This window comes from Gymnoscopelus braueri (genome assembly GCF_963280865.1).
Source record: "Gymnoscopelus braueri genome assembly, chromosome: 5".
In the NCBI taxonomy this organism is placed as follows: domain Eukaryota; kingdom Metazoa; phylum Chordata; class Actinopteri; order Myctophiformes; family Myctophidae; genus Gymnoscopelus; species Gymnoscopelus braueri.
This window is the reverse complement of record NC_137606.1, coordinates 40,477,343-40,501,379: the sequence shown is the minus strand read 5'-3', so window position 1 is coordinate 40,501,379 and position 24,037 is coordinate 40,477,343. Positions and strand designations below refer to the sequence as shown.

At 43.9% G+C, this 24,037-nt stretch overlaps 1 protein-coding gene across 1 annotated transcript in view; it reads left to right on the top strand.

The window, feature by feature from the left end:
- The window catches only part of gab2 (GRB2-associated binding protein 2), a 102,620-nt gene extending 79,273 nt beyond the window's left edge, over nt 1-23,347 (top strand). Inside the window, exons 3-12 of the mRNA XM_080427862.1 lie at nt 2,392-2,659; nt 12,039-12,222; nt 13,059-13,204; nt 14,270-14,604; nt 17,076-17,173; nt 18,334-18,622; nt 19,401-19,491; nt 20,516-20,618; nt 21,240-21,362; nt 23,173-23,347. Of these exons, the coding sequence (XP_080283988.1) occupies nt 2,392-2,659; nt 12,039-12,222; nt 13,059-13,204; nt 14,270-14,604; nt 17,076-17,173; nt 18,334-18,622; nt 19,401-19,491; nt 20,516-20,618; nt 21,240-21,362; nt 23,173-23,316 (1,781 nt within the window). The 3' untranslated portion in view covers nt 23,317-23,347. The remainder of the gene's footprint in view (nt 1-2,391; nt 2,660-12,038; nt 12,223-13,058; nt 13,205-14,269; nt 14,605-17,075; nt 17,174-18,333; nt 18,623-19,400; nt 19,492-20,515; nt 20,619-21,239; nt 21,363-23,172) is intronic.
- The last annotated feature ends 690 nt before the right edge of the window (nt 23,348-24,037 follow it).

The following is a 24,037-nucleotide window of genomic DNA, read 5'->3' as shown; positions in this document are numbered from 1 at the left end:
ACAGAACTACGTATAGGGTTAATTATGACAGCAATGATGTCATTTGCTAACTCAGATGCCCTACACATAAATCTATACATAAGATTGCGTAGCACAGCAGAGCAGGTGGGTAGGGACCCCGACACTAATACACATCTGGCTTTCACAGGAGCTTCTTGGAGCTCTCAGCAGCAGCCTCATACAGTCATTATAAGCCACTGTGAGTCGTCTGATGCTGTAGCGACCCCCCGCTTGTAGCGACCCCACAGGTGGGCAGTATACAGAGGTGGACAGAAAGATTTAAAGAGTGAAATCTTCACCGGTACTGAGCACATGCTAAATTTGCGACACAGCATGTTCCCTTGAGCATAATGCTTCCGACGCTGTCTATATATGTCCTTGTCATCAGAGAGGTCAAGTTAGAATATGGAGATAAGAGTAATATCTGCCCGACGGCAACGATATTGTCGTTTTTATTCACGTTTTATTTGTTTTCTTCCTCCGGCGCGCCCGCTACAGTCCACTGCATAGCGGACATCGCCTTTTTTCTCTGTTTGAAAATGCAAACCTAAAAAAAATAAATCCAGTGATGTTTTCGTGGGCCTCCCCCTGGAGAGAGATTCCTGCTCATCTTGTGTATTGATTAAGCCTAGAGGGCACTACGCTACCAGCTACTGAACGCCATAACACCTATGGATGGGAGGCTTTATGAGGCTCCGATGGATCTGGTCACCCTTTGACTCCATCGATCTCCATAACGTTTAGAACATCGCTTCTGGGGCTTATAGGTTTCCTTGAAGGAGCTAAAAAAAAGAACATTTTGTGGCACGTAACAGGTCCGATCGATGTTTTTCCCTCCATCAGAATCACATGAGGAGAATTATTTCATTGCCTAGACAAGAGCTTCATGCAAGACATTCTGCTTTGGCACTTGGCACGATGAAAACGAAATGTTAGACGGTTAATGTGGGACTGACAACAGATCTGTCTAGTGCCGTAGTTATCACACTTTTTAGTGCCAAGGACCCCCAAAATGATATGTATTTAGCCACAGCCCCCCCCCCCCCCATCTGAAAACGTTTTATGCCAGGGACCCCTAGAAGAGAAGATTTGTGTACGAAAAAATTATCAAACACTCCCATGTAATTGATTGATAGTTGCTAATCTTAATCGATACAACTAGAGAACGTACAAGCATGGCTGTTTTGATCAGAGTTTAGCTGTTATCTCTATACGTACAGTACATACTAGATAGTATAGGATTTGAACTGTTATCTCTATACGTACAGTACATACTAGATAGTATAGGATTTGAACTGTTATCTCTATACGTACAGTACATACTAGATAAGGATTTCTGGGACCAAAATACCATATCAGAACAAATAATGGTCTAGGGCTGCAACTATAGATTATTTTCTTAGCGATTTACTATCGATAATCTATATCCCCCAATTAGTCCCAAAATAGCAAAACATCGCCGATCCACACGATGCTGGTAAATCTGCTATTTTTGCTCTTTTTGGGAAAGTTTAGCTTGACACGCATAAATTATTTGACCCAAAATGTATTATTGTTTTATCTTTTTAACTGCAGAGAAAAATTAACTTTTATAAATCCTTTAACATTAGACCGGACGGGGCTGGGTTTTGTTGTGATTACATTATTTCCGGGTCTACTGTTCTCCAGAAGTCATAGGATCACCCAAAGGTTGGCGAACAGCGCCCTCTAGCGTAAACCATTGAAAACACACACATACAAAAAAAAAACACACTCGTCAATTTGTCAATGGCAGGCTGTGCCTCGGGCCAACAGTGGTGGAAAAAGTACTCAAATTCTGTACTTAAGTAAAAGTACCAATACTGCAATATAAAAATACTCTGTTACAAGTAAAAATCCAAATTTTTAAATTTACTTGAGTAAAAGTACAAAAGTATTGGCATCAAAATGTACTTAAAGTACCAAAAGTAAAAGTACTAAATATTTGAAAATAGCCGATCTACAAGCTCTCAACGCGTCGCGATGCGACGCGTTGAGAGCTTGTAGATCTGCTATTTTCAAATAGCCTATGTATAAAATAGGGCTAAAGTGGTTAATGTATGTTTCATTATATCATAGTTTATATCTGAAAAGTAACTAGTAACTAAAGTTTTCAAATAATTGTAGTGGAGTAAAAGTACAATATTTGCCTCTGAGATGTATTGGAGTAGAAGTAAAAGTATTGGAAATTGGAAATACTGAAGTAAAGTACAAATACCTCAAAATTGTACTTAAGTACAGTACTTGAGTAAATGTACTTAGTTACTTTCCACCACTGCGGGCCAATAGTGAGACGAGTGCACTCGGCGATGGCAGTCAACGAGTTAATCACTGACAGACCTCTTAACTTTGCCCCCCCCTTTATGTCTCCAGATGGCCGCTCGTCCCATTTGCCTCGCTCTCTCCTGGGCTCGGACGTCACAGGCTCCGCCTCCGGAGCCCCCCTGACGGGCGGCGGCGGCGGCGGCGGCGGCGAACGCAACAAGCCCTCGGCGCCCATCCACTCCAGCCAGCCCGTCCTGTTCACCTTCGACGTCCCCGCCGTGCGCCACTCCACGCACCACGGCTCGCTGTCCAACAGCGCGCCCCAGGACTACCTTCTGCTGCACCAGTGCATGAGCCGCAAGACTGAGAGCTCACGGTAAGGGAGGAGCGGCGCCAGGGTTTGGTTTGTTTAAAACCCATTAAGACTGGGGGAACACATCTGTCTCTCATTTTAGATTTGAGCTATAACCATTGTTGTATACTTTCGGCTATTCAAAAATAGCAGATATACAAGCTCGTAGCGCGGCACCGAGTGCCGCACTACGAGCTTGTAGAAAAAAATCTTGAACATTTTGTCTTTGAATACATATATTTTTTTATACAACATTTTTAACTCAAATCTTTGCTTCTGGAGGTCCCTGGAACAAAATATTTTACAAATGTTCGCTTTCAAAACTATATATTCAAAGATTTGCACGATTTTTCAAAAATAGCAGATCTACAAGCAGCTCATAGCGCGGTACTCTTTGCTGCGCTATGAGCTTGTAGATCTGCTATTTTTTAATAGCCAAAGAAATCTTAAAATGACACAGATGCGTTCCCGGATTGAATGGGTTCAAAAGAAAAAACAGAGGGGGAGGCATTATTCTTTACCACGAGATAAGCCCTATATTAATATACCAAAGACTATAAAAAAAGAAATTGGCACTCAGCATCAAGGGTTGGATTGGGGGTAAGTCCCTGCGACGTACTAGCATCATGTCCAGGGGGTGTTCTTGTACATTAAGCTGCCTCATGCAACACAAACAGGAGATATGCACCTGCCCTATGGGCCACAGGGCTCAGGATCCATTGCTTCCCAAGGCTACTTAAGCCCTGTGTGTACAGTAGTGGCTCAGGGCCCTCTGCCTGATGACCAAGATCCTAATATCTCCCCTGGCCGAGAGGGGAATTCGCCTTTATTTAGGCTAGTGGATGCAGTAAGTGTTGGCTTTCCACACCGGAGACCCGGGTTTGAATCCCGGCCGTTACATTATACAAATGTACTTCTTCGTATGACAAATTAGCGAAAATAGCCGATCTACAAGCTCACAACACGTCTCTGACACGTTGTGGCACACTTGGACAAAAATAAGGTGTTAATGTGGTTAACATATTTTTGTATATATTATATTGTTAAATTGTGATTTTATCAAACATAAATATCAAACATATCAGACAGTCTGATTTAATTTATTCTGACCAGAAGCAGGGATAAAACGGCCATAAAAATGAATGACAAGAGTGGGGGTAGGGGGTGGGGGTGTATCAAAAGCAGAGTCACGGACCCCCCCATCCCCCCAGCAAATCGAACACTGAGGGTCACGACCACCCCCCCCACTCCCAGGGCATCCTGTGTCGGTTTCCTGGCCATCCCATAATGCGGGTCAACGTACAGGCCCCGTGGCACTTCCTGGAAGTGGAAGCCCCCTCAAGGGGTTTAGGACCACCGTTTCCGAGGGAAGTGAAGCCTGATTTATACTGCGACGTACGACGGTGTCGCACACTGTCGTATATATGGCTCAGTCTGGTTCTCAAACATTTCTGTCTTTTCAAAGACCCCCAAAATGGTATTCGTGGCCATTTGTGCCAGTGACCCCCGTAAGCAGGGTTTGTTGCTCTGGTGCACCTACCCTTCATATCGCCGCTGTCGGGGCAGAAACCTCTTATATCTATATTTCAGCTTTTTGCGGGTTTTTTTTCCGTAAATTAACATCCTACTTGATCATACTACAGCGTCACACAAAAGTAGCAAAAGTAGCAGATCTACAAAAGCGACGCGTTTTGAGCTTGTAGATCTGCTACTTTTGCTATTTTTGAATGTGAATCCTGAAAAGTAACTTGTTTGGACATGTGAGGTTCCCACCTTACAGAGACGATATAGGTGCACCAGCATAATTTAGATGCACCCACACACACACACACACACACTTGAGTAGCACCGGCCCACAGAGCATACAGACATCACACTGGCCCACTGGCTTGTCTATCATCTGAATACCGGCCTAGTAGTGGCCCAATCACAGGCTACAGTAGCCTGGAGGTCTGTAAGCAGAGAGAGAGAGAGAGAGAGAGAGAGGGAGAAACAGCGTCTGACGCTAGCTCACACTTGTAGTTGTAGAGAGGAAAGTTAACCCCCATGTGAAGGGGCCAAGGCACAACAGAATAACTGCATGTCTTCCTTACCCAACATATAGCATGGATAAGCATGCTAGATAAAAATGGTTTCTATCACAAAAGGGTTCAGAATGCTTAGAAGAACGTTAAATAGCAAACCGCATATGTACTGTAGTGTGGTGTGTTACAGTAGTTGCTTTATTAACCACTTAAGCCATATTTTATACTTTAGTCATATGATTATGTCATGCAAAGATAACAATCTCCAAGCTCACAAGTCACAGAAGATCTGCTATTTTTGCAATAACTGAAAATGTCTGCATATAATGACCAGGGTTAACCATTTTGTTAAAGTGTCACACATCTTTCCTGGTACCCAGTAAGCCTTGGGCTTAAAGGAAATTTACAACAATATGTAGGCAATCTAGGCATCACAATATTATTGTTTCAGTCACAGTGTTATTGTTTACTGACCTTTCAAAATGTTCACAGAGTCATACATAGTTATTAAAAAAACACTGAATGACTTTGATGTTCCAATAAAACAACTTACTTGCGCGCGCACACACACACACACACACACACCCACCCACCCACCCACCCACACACACACACACACACACACACACACACACACACACACACACACACACACACACACACACACACACACACACACACACACACACACACACACACACACACACACACACAGTACACACATTACAGCCTTCACTATGTATAAGTTAGATCTAGCCTCAGATGCATTCTCAGATCATTATAGCCAACCCTTGTTTTCTATACTTTAGCTAGCTAGCTAATGTTCTGATTACAGTACATGCAGACTAATGTTTGCATGTAATCACGTTCATATTTCACCCATTCATAATAGTCCTCTACTTCTTATGTCCAGGTTTGTAATATAGGTCCAATACATCATCTCCAGTGGAGATGATCTCCCCAGAGTAGGTAGCTTGCTGCCAGTGCCATGATGTGCTTTAGCCAGCATCATCCTTATTAAGAGCAACACACCATTGTGTATGTATGGTACGGTGGTTCTTGGAACTGGGTGTGATGACAGTACAGAAGCTGAGCACAATGTTAATGCCATAATGTGCTTTAGCTTACATCCTCATTATGAAAGCGAACACTCTGCTTGTTTGCGAGTACTGTAGGCTAACTAATTTGCCTATTATATGTATGGGTTGTGTATACTCAGCCTGATCTCCAGAGAATACCGTAACATTGCACGGAACGAGTGCACTTCATTCCGTGGATAGTCGCCTCGGAACTCACAAATTGCGTGCATATGTACGGCGAGTCCCACGGTGGGCGTAACCAGTCGCAACACGGAAAAACCCGGAAGCAGAGCAGTCCGCACAATAAAATTTACGATTCTGTGCCTATCGGTACATAACTCAAACGGCGCTGAGTAGGCACAGGCGAATGTCACACCGTTCAGGACGGCAACTCGGTCGCCTTAGCTCCCTCGGTGGTCCTTCACGGGGTGACAATTCGCCTGTGACTGCGCGCCTCCGAAATGGTTTTGTCACAAAGGCAGCGCCGTACCATATGCATGCAATTCGGGAGTTCCGAGGCGGCTATCCATGGAATGAAGTGCACTCGTTCCGTGCAATGTTACGGTAATCTCTGGAGATCGGGTTGGTATACTCAAGGCTCCAGAACATGGAGGGATGTTTTTCAGGAAAAGTGGCAGTATTAGGGCTTGTTTGTTTGTGTGTGCCTCGACGGAGTGGGCGGTAGAGTATCTGCTATCTTCAGTCCAGCCCTGCTGGTGCGACCAATGAACATTTTTAGTTGCACTGGACAGTTTTGTGTACGCATGTGCGCCCAAATTGAGCCTTAATGATATGAGAGAAGATTTGGAAACATCCGAAAAATAATATAGGGCTTAAGTGTTTAAATTGTTCCTCATTCTGCTGGTGACCCCCTGGAATTCCACCCCCAAGGACCCCTTGGGGTCCCCGGACTCCACTTTGAGAACCTCATGGCATACTGTAGCTGATCTACAAGCTCACAACGCGGTGCCATCAGTTAGGCATGAGCCGCGCTGTCACCAGCGATACAGTTTAGCTGACGTGAAGATCAGCCTACAACACATTGTTAGAGAAGAGTGTGGATGTGTATCGTATTGCGTCAGTTTGTGTGTTTGTCAGTGTGCACTGATGTGGTTGTGAACAGTGGTTCAAGAAGTACTCAGATTGTTTTACTTGGGTAAAAGTAGCAATACCGCAATATAAAAATACTCTGTTACACAAGTAAAAGCCCTATGATCTAAAATTGAGTAGTAGAACATTTGAGGAGTAAAAGTGCAAAAGTACTGGAATAAAAATGTACTTAGAGTACCAACAAGCTCATAACGATGCGACACGTTGTGCGCTTGGAGATCGGCTATTTTCAACTAGCCGAAGTATGACATGAGGTTAAATCTGCAAAGTAACTAGTAAACTAAAGCTGTCAAATAATTATTGTGGAGTAAAAAGTACTAATATCTCATTCTGAGATGTGGTGGAGTAGAAGTATAAAAGTATAAAAAACAAAATGTAATACTCACTCAAGTACCGTAGTTGAGTAAATACTGTATACTTGCTGGTTGTGAGTGTGTTGTGTGTGGGTGTTTGCTGCTGGCATGTGTAGGTGTCAGGGTTGTGGAGTGCACGCTTGTGCATGTGGGACGACTTCCTCGTGATGCCAGACTGGTACATATCTCCTACTCTAGAACCATTGCACAGGCTCTTATTTTGTACCTTGGATTTAATTTCAGTTTTACGTTCCCTTTAACCCATTAAGACCTGAGGCTGATTCTAAAAATGCCTTCTAAATCAGTACTTCTCGACACGAAGTGACGCGCTGCTGTGAGCTCGTAGATCTGCTATTTTTGAATAGCCGACGCACAAATCTAAAATGACAGAGATGCTTTCCCGGTTAATGGGTGAACCGTAGGATGAGAGCAGAATAGTAGATTAAGAATCACCAACATTGCACCACGGCCCTCATAATATTTTATGCAAAGTTGTGTGAAAGTGTCTCATGTATTCTGTTATCTACTGTACCTCAGCAGTCTTTATAGCGCGAGAATTATTTCAAAATCCAAGTGTATTTGGAAGTAGTATAATGAACTGGGGCTGGGCAATACAGACACAATCAAACCTTCATATCGATATCGTGACGATAATTTCATATTGTGACAATATCAGTTATTGTTTTACATTTTTCAAAACGTAAAAAAAAATGCAAAAGTAGCTACACAGTAGCTCACAACTCGCCGTGATGCAGCACGTTGAGAGCTTGTAGATTGGCTATAACAATACAGTGGTTTGGTAGTTTCACATCATCATCATATCGATACAATGTTGATATTTCGCCGAGCCCTATAATGAAGGATAGCGCCTGTACTGTACAAACAGCCAGTTTGCTACAGTAGGTGAGATAATGAACAGCAGTGTTGTTTACAGAACAGCAGTTTGTCATTAACATTCTGCTCAGCGTCTGTACTGTCATCACACCCAGTTCCAAGAAGCACCGTGCCATACTACTGCTGCTGCTGCTGCTTAATGACCATGTCATTGCATGCACAGCACATGATCAATGATTGAACCTGCAGCCAACCTGCACAGCTCCAGACACATGTACCCATATGTATGGCTGCAACTACCCAATATCTTCTTAGCGGTTATTCTTTTTTTCTTGTCTTTTTTTGTAACCCATTTTTTCACCCAGTGCCACTTGCCTATGTAATCCTGGGCGCTACTCTCCCTCTGCCAGCCTAGGGAGAGCCCAGAACTGAGCTCATGCCTCCTCCAATGCATGGGGAGCTAGCAAGCCGCTTCTTATCACCTGACAGGGGTGAGTTTCCCCGGTTGGACGTAGCGCGTGGAAGGAACACGTTATTCCAAACAGTTTCTTTCCCCTCCATCAGGCGCCCCGGCTGACCAGGGGGAGGCAGTATAGAGACCAGGATTATTGCTTGTTTTTGTGAGGGTACCTACCCAAGGGGACGTGGGGAGAACATGCAAACTCCACACAGAGTAGGCCCTTTCGCCAACCCCACCTAGGGTATGGGCACTGATGACGCAGAGGAGTGGACACGCCCACAGCGCCCACAGCGTCCCCGACCTAGCTGTTAAGCGACAGCGCTACCGACTGCGCCACCGTGCGCCCCTCTTAGCAGTTATTCTATCGATAACTTTTTTTATTAATCGAACAATCGAAAAGTATTCACTTTTGTAGATTTTTGTAATTTTTATTAACGGATACTCTGATTAACCACTTGAGCTCTATTTTATGCAGCGTGTCATTTTACCGTGTTCAGTGTCGTGCAAAAATAGTGAAAATGTCTGATGTACAAAGCTCATAACACGTTTCATCACAAGGCTGTGTGACCTTGTATATTGGAGTGAACCTGGCCCTTCCTGGCCCTTTCACACATACAGTATCCATCCCCCCAATGTGAAAGGCAGGAGATCAGACCTCATAATCCACCTGATCAGCACGCGTTAGAGTACATTGGGTGCAGATGTTTGTGTCTGCGTTTGCCACTGGACGCTGATGTTGTACATCACTGGTTGTCAATGTGGGGGTTCCGGATAAAGGCGCTCTATAAAATGCACCAGTTTATTTTATTATTCAGCTAAAAAATAAGTTGGCATTTGGAGCGTCCGTGGCCAAACACATATCAATGTGGGTGTCCTTGACGTGACAACGTTTGAGAATGACTCCTGTACATAACAGCTCTGATCTGACAATTAACACGGGAGTGTCAGGTGTCAGGGGTATGGGGTGAGAGGGGAATGCCATTCCAACGGTACAGGTTGTGGGTTAATGATTGTAAAGGGGTCCCTGCGAAACCATGGTGACGGCAAAGCGGAAAGATGAGCTAAGTTATTGATTAATGCTTATATTCCATCCAGACCGTCTCCCTGTTAGTCTCTGACGGTGCTGCAGGAACTGATGCAGAGCTGCTGCTGCTGGCCATTCAACACCAAGAGACTGAGTCACTGGGAGAGAAACTATCACGTTATTCACAGGGCATTAACCACTTAAATTCTATATCGGCTCCGTCGGGTGGAAACCTCATACTGTATATGTCCTAAACTGTTACTTTTCAGGGTTCAAATTCATAAGTAGCAAAAGTAGCAGATCAGCAAGCTCTAAACGCGTCGCTTCGCGCCGCGTTTCGAGCTTGCGGATCTGCTACTTTAGTTGACGCTGTAGTAGCCCCAGGCACCCCCAGGGGTCTTCACTTGGTCCCCTTTATTTTTCCTGCTACACCAGTTTGATATGCTTTATGCCACACAGACCCCCCATTTGATACGATTTTCCAATCTACACTGTAAAATCCTAACTCTAAAAGAGTGTTGTGTACAAATGGGACGGGTCCATTTGGTCCCAATTGTACATCCTCTGAGTTACAGACAGGTATAACTCCTCAAGGACCCTTGGAGGTCCTCGGAGCCCACGTTGAGAACCATTGCTATAGTGTACAGTACACCAAATATCTTTTCCACAAAACAGCCGTAATAGACATTGCAAGCTTGTGGATCTGCTATTTTTGTGTGTTATTGCTTATTATGACACATGCCCAGAACAGGGATGCCAAATGGCACCTTATTCATCTCAGAACTTCACAAAATGTAAATTCTTCATCGGAATCCATCAGACGCTTTCTATAACATCTCTTACTCTACAGCAGGGGGGTCTTCAACGTTTTTCCCCTTTAGCTGAGAGCGAGATGAGGCAGGACACCCCCCCCCCCCATAGATTTCATAGATACCTTCATAGACTTGTTTGACAGCACTGTCAATGTGTAACGTTGTGTTAGATTCACGTTAATGTGTTAAATCCTCAATACTTAGAAAACTTGTACTTTGTCTGCTATTTTTTCCCCCTCCACTAAACCTCTTTGCCGAAAATAGCCGATGTACAAGCGCACAACGTGAGCTTGTAGATCGGCTATTTTTGGCTTTATGTTCCCCTCAGAATAGTGATGCTATGTTCAAGTGGTTAATGTATAAAAACAAGTTACTATCACAAAGATCTGGTCCTCCCCTGTTGTAACTCTGAGGACCCCCTAAGGGTCCCGGACCCCCTGTTGAAGACCAATGCTCCACAGAAACGAGTAATGATTAGTAGCCCTGTCTTCAAGGACACGTCCCATCTTGTCCTCTAGTAGGCCAGAGAGAGAGAGAGAGAGAGAGAGAGAGAGAGAGAGAGAGAGAGAGAGAGAGCTTTGCTCGGGCCTCGCTGGCCAGAAATGTCCAGTCGCTCCACTTGGCACTGAAGGTCAAGTCCTACAAAGCAGCTAGAATAAATGAGCCATGTCCCAAGGGTGCCTAACCCCCGGCCCCGGGAAACTGTGGGAAAGTAATAGTGCTCGCCCTGTCAACGTTCCATGCCATCTTTCTCCCCTCTCTCTGCCCCCTCTCTCTCCCTCTCACCCTCTGCACAGCAGAAGCGCGTTAACGTGTCAGCGTGTTTAATCACAAGGCCAGCAAATAACCTGGATATGCTTTTATAGAAAGGTGCTCTAGTGTCGTGTGGGATGTTCCCCGAACCGCTAGTGCTGTGTAAACAGTAGAAGTACAATCATCTAGCCCCAACTGGAAGTGCGGCAATGACCTCTAGTGGTCAGCCAGTGAAAGGTACTGTTAAGTGATTTCCTTTCGTTAAATGGCTCTATATCCTGATGGTAATCATTCAGTAACAGGTGTGTCCCTGTCTCTCCAGCTATTTTAATGAGCTGAAAACACATCTTCAGGTCAGGATACTAATTTCATCCACTCAGGAGACAGATCTCATACAGGATACAGAGTAAGCAAGTACAATTTAAGTGATTAAATAAATAAATGAGCAACAACATTTGAATTGGATCACTCTGCTGATAGATGGGTGCTCTCTCCTGACGGAAGGAAATTGGTGTCCCACCTGAAAATGTGTTTTCCGTTTAATAAAGAGCTGGTAAGACCCCTGTTTGTGAATAAATACTCTAATCTATATTTAGCAATGAGTGATTACTATCAGAATACAGTGTTAACCTTTTAACAAAAAAATATCACTTGTCTTACACCACCTTTAATTACAAAAACGTCATTCACTTGAGAGTTTTTGGGAGACTTAGAGCAAGGGTTCCCACACCGTTTCAGACCTCGACCCCCCCAAAATAATCATATTTGAACTGGGGACCCCCCACCCTGACAAGCACTTGGAATTGTAGGCATTACATTTAGTTTGACTCGGTTCCACAGATAAATATTGTGAAAATAGCTGAACTACAAGCTCAAGCTTCGATGATTTTATGATTTGTAGCCTGAATAAAAACATATATTTTTGTGTGTGTGTGTCTGTGTTCTGTGTGACAGGAGTGCCAGTTTCTCCCAGGCTACGCGCAGCAACCTGTTCATGAGCAGCGACGCGGCGGTGCAGAAGCTCTCCCACGGCTTCTCCCACTGCCTGAACGGCATGGGCGGCCAGCTGCACGGCTTCTACAGCCTGCCCAAGCCCGGCAAGCACCACCACCTCCCCATGCGCGCCGACTCGCCACAGGTACGGTACCACAGTTACTGCAGTTCTCAAACTTTTTTCAGGTCAAGAACCATCCAAAATAATATGTATTTGGCCCCCCCCCATCTCAATTTTATTAATTTTTTTGCAGACATACAAGCTCATAGCGTGGCACAGAGTGCCGCGCTACGAGCTTGTATATCTACTATTCTTTACATTCTAACATTTTTGCAAATCTTTGAATATATATATATTTTTTAAAGCCAACATTTTTAACTTAAATCTTTGCTTCTGGGGATTCTACAAATGTCTTCTAAATCCTAAAGGTCATTACACACCGGCGATTATGCGAATATACACAAAATTCGGACTCGTTCCGAATAATTAAAAGACGCTTTTTCGCTTAGCTTTTTCGCATTTTCGCTCCATGGAAGCTTGCATTGACTTTATAAGGTTTAAAAAAAAAACGTATTATTCGCATGAAAAAAACGCCCCCGGTGTGTAAGGAGCTTTACAGTTATATTTTTTTTACATATATGTTGCTTTAATATCAGTGGTTCTCAAACTTTTTCATGTCAAGGACCACCCAAAATTATGTATTTGTCCGCGGACCCCCCATCTCAAAATATTTTGTTCCAGGGACCCCCAGACGCAAAGATCTGAGTTAAAAATGTATATATTCAAAGATTTGCACAACTGTTCAAGACTTTTTTTTCTTAAAAAATAGCAGATCTACAAGCTCATAGCGCGGCACTCTCTGCCGCGCTATGAGCTTGTAGATCTGCTATTTTTGAATGGCCAAACAAATGTCAAATTAAACAAATGCGTTCCTGGATTGAATGGGGTTAAATGCCTATATAAATGTGTGTGTATTGTAGGAAGCGTGCTACGTGCTGCCCCGGGGCTACAGCTCCGAGGGACCCTCGGGCGGAGGCCTGGGCGATCTGGCCGACCTGGAGAACGAGGAGGTGTACACCTTCAAGACGCCCTGCAACACCCTGGCACAGCACGCTGGCACCGAGCGGTAGGCATTGGCACAGTTGTTATTACATAATCGTCTGAATAGTTTTTTCCATTCATTTGTGTAAATGAATCTGTTGAAAAATAAGCGGAAAATAGCCGATCCACAAACTCTCAAGTGAGCTTGTTGTTTTCGCTATTTTTTTTAACTTTTATTTAAAGTATGAAATTGTTAAATTCATTGTCTGTTTTGGGCATAATAAAAAAAAATATGGATTGTTTTATATCAGTCATTATCAGTCATTTATTTGTATATTTAAGTTATCTGACATATCTGCCCTGTGCAATGCCTAAAAGGCAAAAATAATTGTTATTTTGATTTATATTGTCTCTGTCGGGTGGAAACCTCATATATCCAAAACTGTTACTTTTCAAGCTTCAAACTAAAAAATAGTAAAAGTAGCAGATCTACATTACATTACATTACATTACAGTCATTTAGCAGACGCTTTTATCCAAAGCGACTTACAATAAGTGCATTCAACACAGGTGGGCAAGGAAACTACTAATCACCAGAAGTCTTAAGTGCATTCTCTTCTAAAACAAGCAACTAAGAGCATACCTAGCGCTAAAGTAAAAGTGCAATATATCAGCCACTTACTTTCTTAAACAGGTGAGACAAGTAGGAAAATCAAATGAGCAAGAGCTAAAACAAATAAGTATTGAATAAACAAGAACCAACAAGACAAGAGCTCGTACAACTAATTGACAACAAGTAGGCATCTACAAGCTTGATTGTAGATTGTTGATGCTTTAGTGTGAGGCTGCTGTACTGTGATCAAGTAGGGCGGTTAATTTACAAAAAAGCACAAAAAAGTTAGAATATGTAGATAAGAGGTTTCTGCCCGACAGCAATGATATGTTCCATTGTTCATTGCCATTATTTTATACATTGGGCTATTCAAAAATAGCAGATATACAAGCTCGTAGTGCGGCACCGAGTGCCGCAATACAAGCTTGTAGATCTGATAATTGTAGATCTGAAATTGCCAAAAAACACAATAAAAAATCACAATAATTGTACGATTTTAAGTCGTCAACTAAAGTAAATCTCATGCTCGTGACCTAGCGTGACCGAGCGGCCGACAGACAACTACGACCTCCCCACGCCGCCCGGCTCCTTCTACCAGATCCCCCGCACGTTCGACAAGAACCACAACGCTCTGCCCCCGGGCGGCACCGGCACCGGCACCGGCACCGCCGCCTCGGACTCCACCGCACCGTCGTTGTCCGCCCCGCCCCCCCGGCCCCCCAAGCCCAGCCAGGGGGGCTCGGACAGCCAGTGGGGGAGCCCGCAGTCGGCGGGCAGCGGCCACAACGGAGAGGCGACCGCCACGCACGCCGTGTCGGTGATCCCTCGCCGGAACACGCTCCCCGCCGTGGAGAACATCAGGTTGCACAGAGGTACGTGTTCGGGGTCAGCAGACGGCTTCTTTTATTCGTTTATTTTTGTTGATATTTTGGGGCTTTTCTGCCTTTATTCATATAGTACACAAGTAGAGCGATACAGGAAACGGGAAGAGACACGCGGCAAAGGACGTCGGGATCGGGAATCGAACCCGCGACTCATTAGAGACTACGTATATGTGGTATGCGCCTCAACCGCTAGGTCAGCGGCGCCCCCCCCCGAGCAGACAGCTTCTGATACTCAGCCTTAACCACTTAAAACCCCTATATGGTTGACCGGAGTCCCTCAGGGCTTTGTACTAGTGTCTTTTCTGTTTTCAGAAAATAGCCGATCTACAAGCTCTCATCGTGTCACGTTGGGCCACGTCTCAGGGACTTGGCCCTGACACAACTTTCAGCCGTGAGATTTATTTTCCTTTTAATCCATGAACACTGCATTGAGTAGGCACTTCCTCTTTTTTTATTCTCCCCCTTCTCTCTCTATCCTCTCTCTGCCCCCCCTCTCTTCTCCTCTATCCCCTCTCTCTCTCTCTCTCTCTCTCTCTCTCTCTCTCTCTCTCTCTCTCTCTCTCTCTCTCTCGTGCTACTGATTTGAAGTCCATCAGTGGAGCACAGAGACAAAGAGAGGGCCAGTGTGTTCTGCCTGCCTCGCTCGTCCCGCTAATGAAATTCAAGCCACGCGGACTCGCTCCAGAATGCCTCGTTCCAGGCTGATAAGCAGTGAGGGAAAGAGAAAAAAAGGAGGAAAAAAGATAGAGAGAGAGAGAGAGAGAGAGAGAGATAAAAAGGAGGGGGATGAAGAGAGAGAGAGAGAGAGGGATAGAGCTCCACTCACAATGCAGGGTCTCTTCTCTTTAGTACGCTGGTGTTCAGCCCCCGTCCTCAGGCCCCGTGCGTATCCATGAGACAGGAAGTAACCTCTGACCCAATAGTTAGTGAGACCAACGGAGGGGGAGGGAGGGGGGGGGAGCGGGGGTCCATACACCTGTGCCATCCACTGACACACCGGCTCTCAACCTGGTGGGCCGCGAGGGTATTGCAAGTGGGCCCCCACATAATTGACAAAACACTACGATTTTAAGGATAATACAACATTAAAGGAGTAGTTCACCCTAAAAATTACTTATTTTCTATCAATTACACACCCCATGAAGCATTGAATTCATGGAGATGTTTTAGTTTTTGTCTCATTCCTAAAGACCTCTACACACTGTACGATATTTGACCCGATTTGGCTCTCGGGGATATTTTTTGGTGATCGCCGACAAAACCACCGATCTCAGTCCAGATCGGGCGTTCCTCGGCGAGGTATTGATCGCGCAGAGTGTAAGGTACTGCGAGAAGAAACACCCCGATAAATTGCGCTCGGCGAGCGGTTCCCGATAATTTTTACTTTTCTAGCATGTTGGATATTTGGGTTTGTCGGATCCGATGAGAGCCGTGCTACAGCTCAGTACCAGCCAGCGAGATAGCCGGTGGGAAAACTATTTTATTATCAGCATGATTCACTGTTGAGTCTAATACAACAGAGACGCACCGTGGCTAGTCCTCCCGCATAGAACCGCAATATTACCGTCCAGACAGTCCAGTCCTGTATTAGTTAAACATGATAAACAGATTGATAGAGTGAGCGAGCCTGCACGACGATGGGGCTGTTTATTATTAGAGAGGACTATAGGCTGCACGAGCACTTTAAACCTACTGTATATACAAATAAAATAGCCGATCTACAAGCTCACAACGCGTCGCAACTATTTTCAAAGAAAAAAAGCAACATTAAGAAATAAAGCCAAATAAGCAACTACACTTTGGAAATAAGCTAAAAAGAAACGCAACCACCAATATTTTTTACAAGCAACTCGCTTATAATAAGCGGACACGGCAACACTGCTTCTGATCTGAATTGGACTCTGGTTGACTTTTGAAACGTTTGTTTCAGAGAGGGAGAGAGAGAGAGAGAGAGAGAGAGAGAGAGAGAGAGAGAGAGAGAAAATACAGAGAAATTGAGAATTATTTAATATCAATCATTAGCGTCCTGTCTCGGTCTCGCGCGTATATCACAGGAGCCTCTCACGTTTTCGTGAGACGTTTGGAATAAAAACAAATGTATGTGTTGGGTCGGGATCACATCGTGGTGAAATATCTTGTAATCAGTGAACCCCTGTCGCCGAGCAATCAATCGTGCGAGAATCACAACGATATATTTAGCCCGATTTCAAGAGAGAAACTCGTGCAATGTGAAATGCTTGTTGTTCCTGAGTCAACAATTTGATGACCGGTGGGTAGGAGACTCAAAGAAGACATTTTGAGTCTCCTACCGCATATTTCCGCCGTCATCAAATTATTCACTCAGGAATGCGACAAAAAATTAATCACTTGCTGCAACTTTCATTTTTCTTTGATTTTCTCACAATTTTTTTAGATTGATGGCTTGATTGATTGATTGAATTGATTGTGTTTGCACCCAGGCTCGTCCTTTGAGACCAACAGCCATCACCGTCCCATCTATTTCAACAACGCAGGGCAGTCTGTGGAGTCTGTCAACGATGGCTTCAGCTCCTACCTGGTCAGTAGCACCACGCACTGTTTTCATCATATCCTCGCTGTTGGGTGGAAACCTTGCATGTTCAAAACCGTTCCTTTTAAACATGGAGATACAGTGCAAGGTTTCCGCCCGACTTCTGTTTTTGTTGTTTTTTTTAAACCACAGTGCAGTACACACAGTCAAATTTGGAGTATTGGGACCACCTGTGTGGGACTCCAAAATATCTACCGCTCAACATGCGCTCACTGTATGAGCTTACTCAGTGATGTACTGTAGATATTACAGTAGTGGAGCGCACATGCTCACGCATACAAGCGCAATCGCTGATTGAAATTACTTTTCTTTAATATGTAGGCCTATTTATTAACCCATAATATATATCGACATTTTATTCAATTTACTTGCACAATAGGGACACTTTTGTGTTGTCATATGCACTTACCTTGCAGACATCACCTGTGTTCATGAATCCATCAGCCACCACTACTATCCAAACGTTCTCTTTGTTCTGCTTCAGAACATCTGACAGTACTTAGCAGGTCACACAATGGACCATTGATTTGCCAGGGTTGCATACAATAGCCGCTGTCGACACTCTGCAGCTTTTGTAAGCGTTGGTAAGTGGCGTGAAGGGTTGTTTTTTTGATCGATAAGCGAGGTAGACGCACTGAGCTCTCACGGATACGCACGGCCAGTGGTGGAAAAAGTACTAATATGTTAGTACTTTTTTAAGTAAAAGTAGCAGTACTACAATGTAGAAATACTCTGTTACAAGTAAAAGTCCGGAATTCTAAATTTACTTGAGTAAAAGTACAAAAGTATTGGTATCAAAATGTACTTAAAGTACCAAAAGTAGAAAGTACTCATTATGCAGAATGTCCCATTTTATACGTTTTGAAATGTATAAAATGTATTACAATCTTTTGAAAATAGCAGATCTATTTTCAATCTATTTTCAAATGGCTGAAATGCATTATGTGGCTGAAGTGGTTACTGTGTTTTGTAATAATAATCAAAGTCTACAAAGTAGCTAAAGTTTTCAAATAATGGTAATGGTAAAATGATGAGCAACAAAACTGTTTTACAAGACATTTTGTAGAATCGGCCTCAGGCCTTAATGGTTTAATAATTGATTTAGTTGGATTAACTGTTGTCTCCACCCCCCCCCCTGTCCCATTCAGAGGACCAAGGCTCCTCTGACGCGTTCGGACAGCGGTAACTCGGAGGACAACTACGTTCCCATGAACCCCGGCTCGTCTCCGCTCAGCGCCGCCCTGCTGCCGGCGGCGGATAGCCCCAAGAACCTGTACATCCCCATGAGCCCCGGGCCGCACCACTTCGACTTCCCGGGCTTCTCGGCCACGCTGCCGGCCCGCAAGGGCAGCACGGCCTCCATGTGCCACCGGCCCGCACGCCTCAGCGACGTCACCCCGCCACCCGTCAACCGCAACCTCAAACCCAACAGGAAGTGTGAGTATGCATTCATTCAAGACCCGGGAACGCATCTGTGTTCTTTGGGCTATTCAAAAAATAGCAGATATACAAACTCATAGTGCGGCACTTGTAGATCTGCTATTTCTTTTTTTTTTATCATGAAAATGTGTGCAAAAAGGGGCACGGTGGCGCAGTCGGTAGCGCTGTCGCCTCACAGCTAGAAGGTCCTGGGTTTGATTCCCGCCGGGGACGCTGTGGGCGCTGGGGGCGTGTCTTCTCCTCCGCGTCATCAGCGCCCATACCCTAGGTGGGGTTGGTGAAAGGGCCTACTCTGTGTGGAGTTTGCATGTTCTCCCCGTGTCTCCTAGGGTAGTTAATACCCTCACAAAAACATGTAGTAATCCTGGTCGCTGTACCGCCTCCCCCATGACAGCCGGGGCGCCTGATTGAGGGGAAGGGAACTGGTTGGAATAACGTCAGTATTTGTTCTGTTCTGTAATAGTTCTGTTTATATTTACTTTTTACTTTACTTGAGTATTTCCTTTTTTTGATACTACTACTCCAATACAGCAAATATTATACTGTTTTTTTTTTTACTCCACTACAATTACTGGTTACTTTGCATATTTTGTATTTTATTTGGGGTTCATTTGGTTTTATGCCTACAAAATATAGAGGATAATGTGAGTGTGTTCATTGTTTACGTCCTCAACTAATTGGTCCAATATGGTCTGTGTGTGTGTGTGTGTCTCCTCAGAGAGGACAATGCATGGTATTGACACTGCAGTGTGTGTGTCTTGTGTTTTTCCCACAGCAAAGCCAACACCTCTGGATTTGAGGAACAACGGCATCATTGACGAGCTGCCATTCAAGAGCCCCGTCACCATGTCCTGGACCAGACCCATGTGAGTCCCCCATCGGTCCCTCTTAGAGGTCACAATTGCTACATAACAAGCAGCGTGAGGCGTTGTGAGCTTGTAGATCTGCTATTTTTTTTGGCTAAAGTTCTCCTCCGAATAGGGGTTCTGATGAGGGGTTCAAAGTGGTTAATGTTATATCCTATCACACAAAGATTTGGCGGCCACCCTGTAGTAACTCTGAGGTCCCCCTAGGGGTCCCGGACCCCCTGTTGAAGACCCCTGCTTTAATCCATTTAGACCGGGAACGCATCTGTGTCATTTTCAGGTTTCTTTGGCTATTAAAAATAGCAGCTCTACAAGCTCATAGCTTGTAGATCTGCTATTTTTTTTATATCTTGACAATTTGGGCAAAACTTTGAATATGTATATATTTTTTAAAGCAAACATTTTTAACTCCAATATTTGCTTCTTGGGGTCCCTGGAACTGATATAGCAACATACTGTTAGGATTTAGATTATTTTTTTTAGATAGGACCCCCATCTCAAAATGTTTTGTTCCAGGACCCCCCCCCCCCCCCCCCCCCCCAGAAGCAAAGATTTGAGTTAAAGATGTTCGCTTTAAAAATATATAGATCCAAAGATTTGCTAAAATGTTCACGATTAAAAAAACAATAGCAGATATACAAGCTCATAGAGCTCATAGAGCACAGAGTGCTCATACTGTAGCACTTGGTGCGGCGCTATGAGCTTGTATATCTGCTATTTTTCAATAGCCAAAGTATAAAATAATGGTCAAGTGGTTACACAAGATGCCTTCCCGGCTTTAACCCATTAAGACCTGGAACGCATCTGTGTCACTTTAGATTTCTTTGGCTATTCCAAAATAGCAGATATAGATCTGCTATTTTTGAAACATTTCGAAAAAAAAATTTAACTGTTAGGATTTAGAATTTTTAAGAATCGCCTCAGGTCTTCAAGGGTTGTTAAGTAAAGGTTAAGTAATACATTTCAGTATTCTTTCAGTATGCTGTTCACGGCCCCTCACTTCTGCTCATTATGTGTCCTCCAGGCCTACTATGAATTCCATGTCGTCGCAGCACTGTCGGCCCATCTCCACGCAAAGCATCACCAGCACCGACTCTGCAGACAGCGAGGAGAACTACGTGGCGATGGTGAGTTAGCTCCATGCAGGTAGATCATCAGGGGATCACCACATTGTCACGATCTAAGTGTTTACATCGTCTCTGTCGGTTGTTGCAAACCTCATTATGTCCAAACCTGTTACTTTTTCAGGATTCAAATTCAAAAGTAGCAAACGTAGCAGATCCACAAGCTCGAAACGCGGTTCGAGCTTGTAGATCTGCTACTTTCGGTGCTTTTGTGTGACGCTGTAGTCTGATCAAGTAGGGCGTTAATTTATGAAAAATCACTAGGGCTCTATTTTTGCCGGTGCCTTACCCATTATCCCTAAACTTTTTATGGATACTACTATTTTTAAAAACATTTTCAAATAGTTCAACTAGCCGATCTACATTGTCAGGTTGTGAGCTTGTAGATTTGAACTATTTGAAAATGTTTTAAAAAATAGTAAAAAATGGCAAAGGAGTTTAGGGATAATGGCTAAGGCACCGGCGAAAATAGGGTGCTAAAAGTTAGATATGGAGATAGGAGGTTTCTGCCCGACAGCAACGTTGTGTATTTACCTTGCTTTATTGTAAGAAGCTCTGGTTAAGAGCGTCTGCTAAATGCCTAAATAGTCAATTGTAATGAAACCCTCTCTTGTAACTCATTAGCAAAACCCAGCGTCTACCTCTCCGGTGGTGAGCGGCACCAACAGTCCTGCTCCCAGGAAATGTGGCAACGTGGATTATCTGGCTCTGGACTTCCAGCCTGGCTCTCCCAGTCCACACCGAAAAGTAAACACACAACTTCATCATATTCACTTGGACTTATTATGCCACGTAAAAGGCCTCAACTGTGGGTCAATTATTATTGCACCTAAATAGGGAACTTCAAACGCAAACAATGTAACCTAGGAGCAATGGTTTTCAAACTTTATTTGTGAGAATAGCAGACAAAGTGTTCCAATGCGACACGTTGCTATTTTCCAAATAAAATGAATATTGAACCTTGAGGTTCCTTGACTGTGCTTGCAAAGTTTCACGTCAATCTGTCCAACGGTGCCGGAGATTAGCTGTTCACAGACACATGGACGGACGGACGGACAGACGCGAAAATATCGTCTCCAGACAGCCTGGCGGAGGCAATAGCAGAACATTTTACTTGTGACATCTAGCTTGATCCAGTGGTCCATTTTCAACTTTCAACCACTGCTGTGACCAGACATGTTTATGCGTCCCATGTTTCTGCATGGGGGGGAGGGGGTATTGATTGTCATCAGAATTTGACCTTGGAATGCGTCCATTGTGTTAAAACGGCCGTTAGACGTACTGTAGTCACGCACACATGTGAACACATGAGGATTAGTGCTGCAATTAGTGATTCATTAGCCATTATTCTGATGATTACTTTTTTGGTTACGGCAATCAAATAATTGAGAAGCATGTTTTTGTTGTTGTTGTTGTTGTTTTATCATTTATATAACAATGCATTAATGCATCTAATATTTTTTTAATAATCAATTGCATTGATTAGTATGATTAACCAGTTATGGCGTATTTTATGGCCTACATGTATTACAGTGTCACACAAGAATTGCTAAAAGTGACTTTGTACAAGTGTTGTGAGCTTGTAGATCTGCTATTTTCCCTTTCTTTTTTTATGTAATGCTAAATGTATTTTTTTTTAACCCATTAACACATTAACTGCCAAGACCGTAGCCCTACGGGCCGTTAAATCCAACTGTTAAGTGCCGAGACCGTAGCCCTACGGGCTGCGGTCTTTTCGCGCATGCGCGGTCCGGGTGCACTTTCGGAATTTTTTTGATCCACTTCCGTTTCCGGTTTGATGACAGGAAATAGAATTATTTGGGATCCGGTTTTCACGATCACGCCCGCTCCCATTCTACAGACGAAACTGAAACTCAATTCTCTTCCTGTAGTTTTTTCTCCTCGCATTTCACTGTTTAACGTAATCCGCTCTAACTCAAACATGGATGCCCCGTTTGACACGTGGTTTTCACTGGGAGATACAGGGAGATCTCGCGGATGTAAACAGACTGTGTAGCGCTCAATCTTAAGGATTTTAACAAGATCTATGGCGACATGAAAAAAACAAAAAAACAACAAAAACACCTTGGCACTGGTGAGTACATTATGAGATTAGCCCTTGGCAGTGGATGTGTTAAGACCTGAGACCGATTCTACAAAGTGTCTTCTAAATCACAGTTTTTTGGAAAAACCTATGTTTCTATATCAGTGGTGCTCAAACTTTTTCATGTCAAGGACCCCCAAAATGATATGCATTTGGCCGCAGACCCCCATCTCAAAATATGGTGTTCCAGGGACCCCAGAAGCAAATATTAAAGTTAAAAATTTTAATTAAAAAATTTATGTATTCGAAGATTTGCACAATCTTTCACAGTTTTTCAAAAATAGCAGATCTGAGCTTGTAGATCAGCTATTTTTGAATAGCCAAAGACATCTAAAATGACACAGATGTGTCCCAGGTCTTAATGGGTTAAATAATGGATTAGGTGGATTAACTGTTGCACCGCTAAATAATGGCCCTCACACTCACACACTCATACTGTATGTCTCTCACCAGCCCTCCACATCCTCTGTGACGTCGGATGAGAAGGTGGACTATGTGCAGGTGGACAAGGAGAAGACACAGGCCCTGCAGAACACTATGCAGGAGTGGACCGACGTCAGGCAGTCCACCGAGCCCGCCAAGGGAGTCAAATCCTGACACTGACGCGGATGTCCATACACACACACACACACACCCCACACACACACACACACACACACACACACACACACACACACACACACACACACACACACACACACACACACACACACACACACACACACACACACACACACACACACACACACATTGTATTACTGTACTTGTGAGGGCATCGGCATTTTAGGATGTTGATTTTTATGAATGCCATTTTTAACCCTAAGCCTGAAGCCGAAAATAGCCGATCTGCAAGCTGACAACGCCTCATCGGCTATTTTTGGTGCACGACGCTGGCATGCAACTAATAACAAATTGGCGATGACTTCAACCCCAACCCTTAACCCTAACCTCTAAGTGTCTAATCCTAATCCTTACCCCAACCTGAATATTTGCCTGTTTGTAAGTCTGTAAAAATATATTTGTTTAACCATAAAGGCCCAGGAAAATTTTCCTCACAATTTCTATTTCCCCAAGTCGACTTTAGACATTAGGCCCTCACAAGTATAGTAATACAAGTACACACAGAAACGCACACACAGAAACACGTCCGATCTTATTCCATGTACGTCCAATATCACGTCACTGTTGAGGTGAGGAACACTTGTTGTGGTTGTGAAGGACTACAGACGTCGGAGGAGGAGGAGAAGGACTAAAAAAAGCCATAATCTACTGTATACCTATACGCCTCTGCTCTGTGACAGTGTCTCCGTGGCGTGTT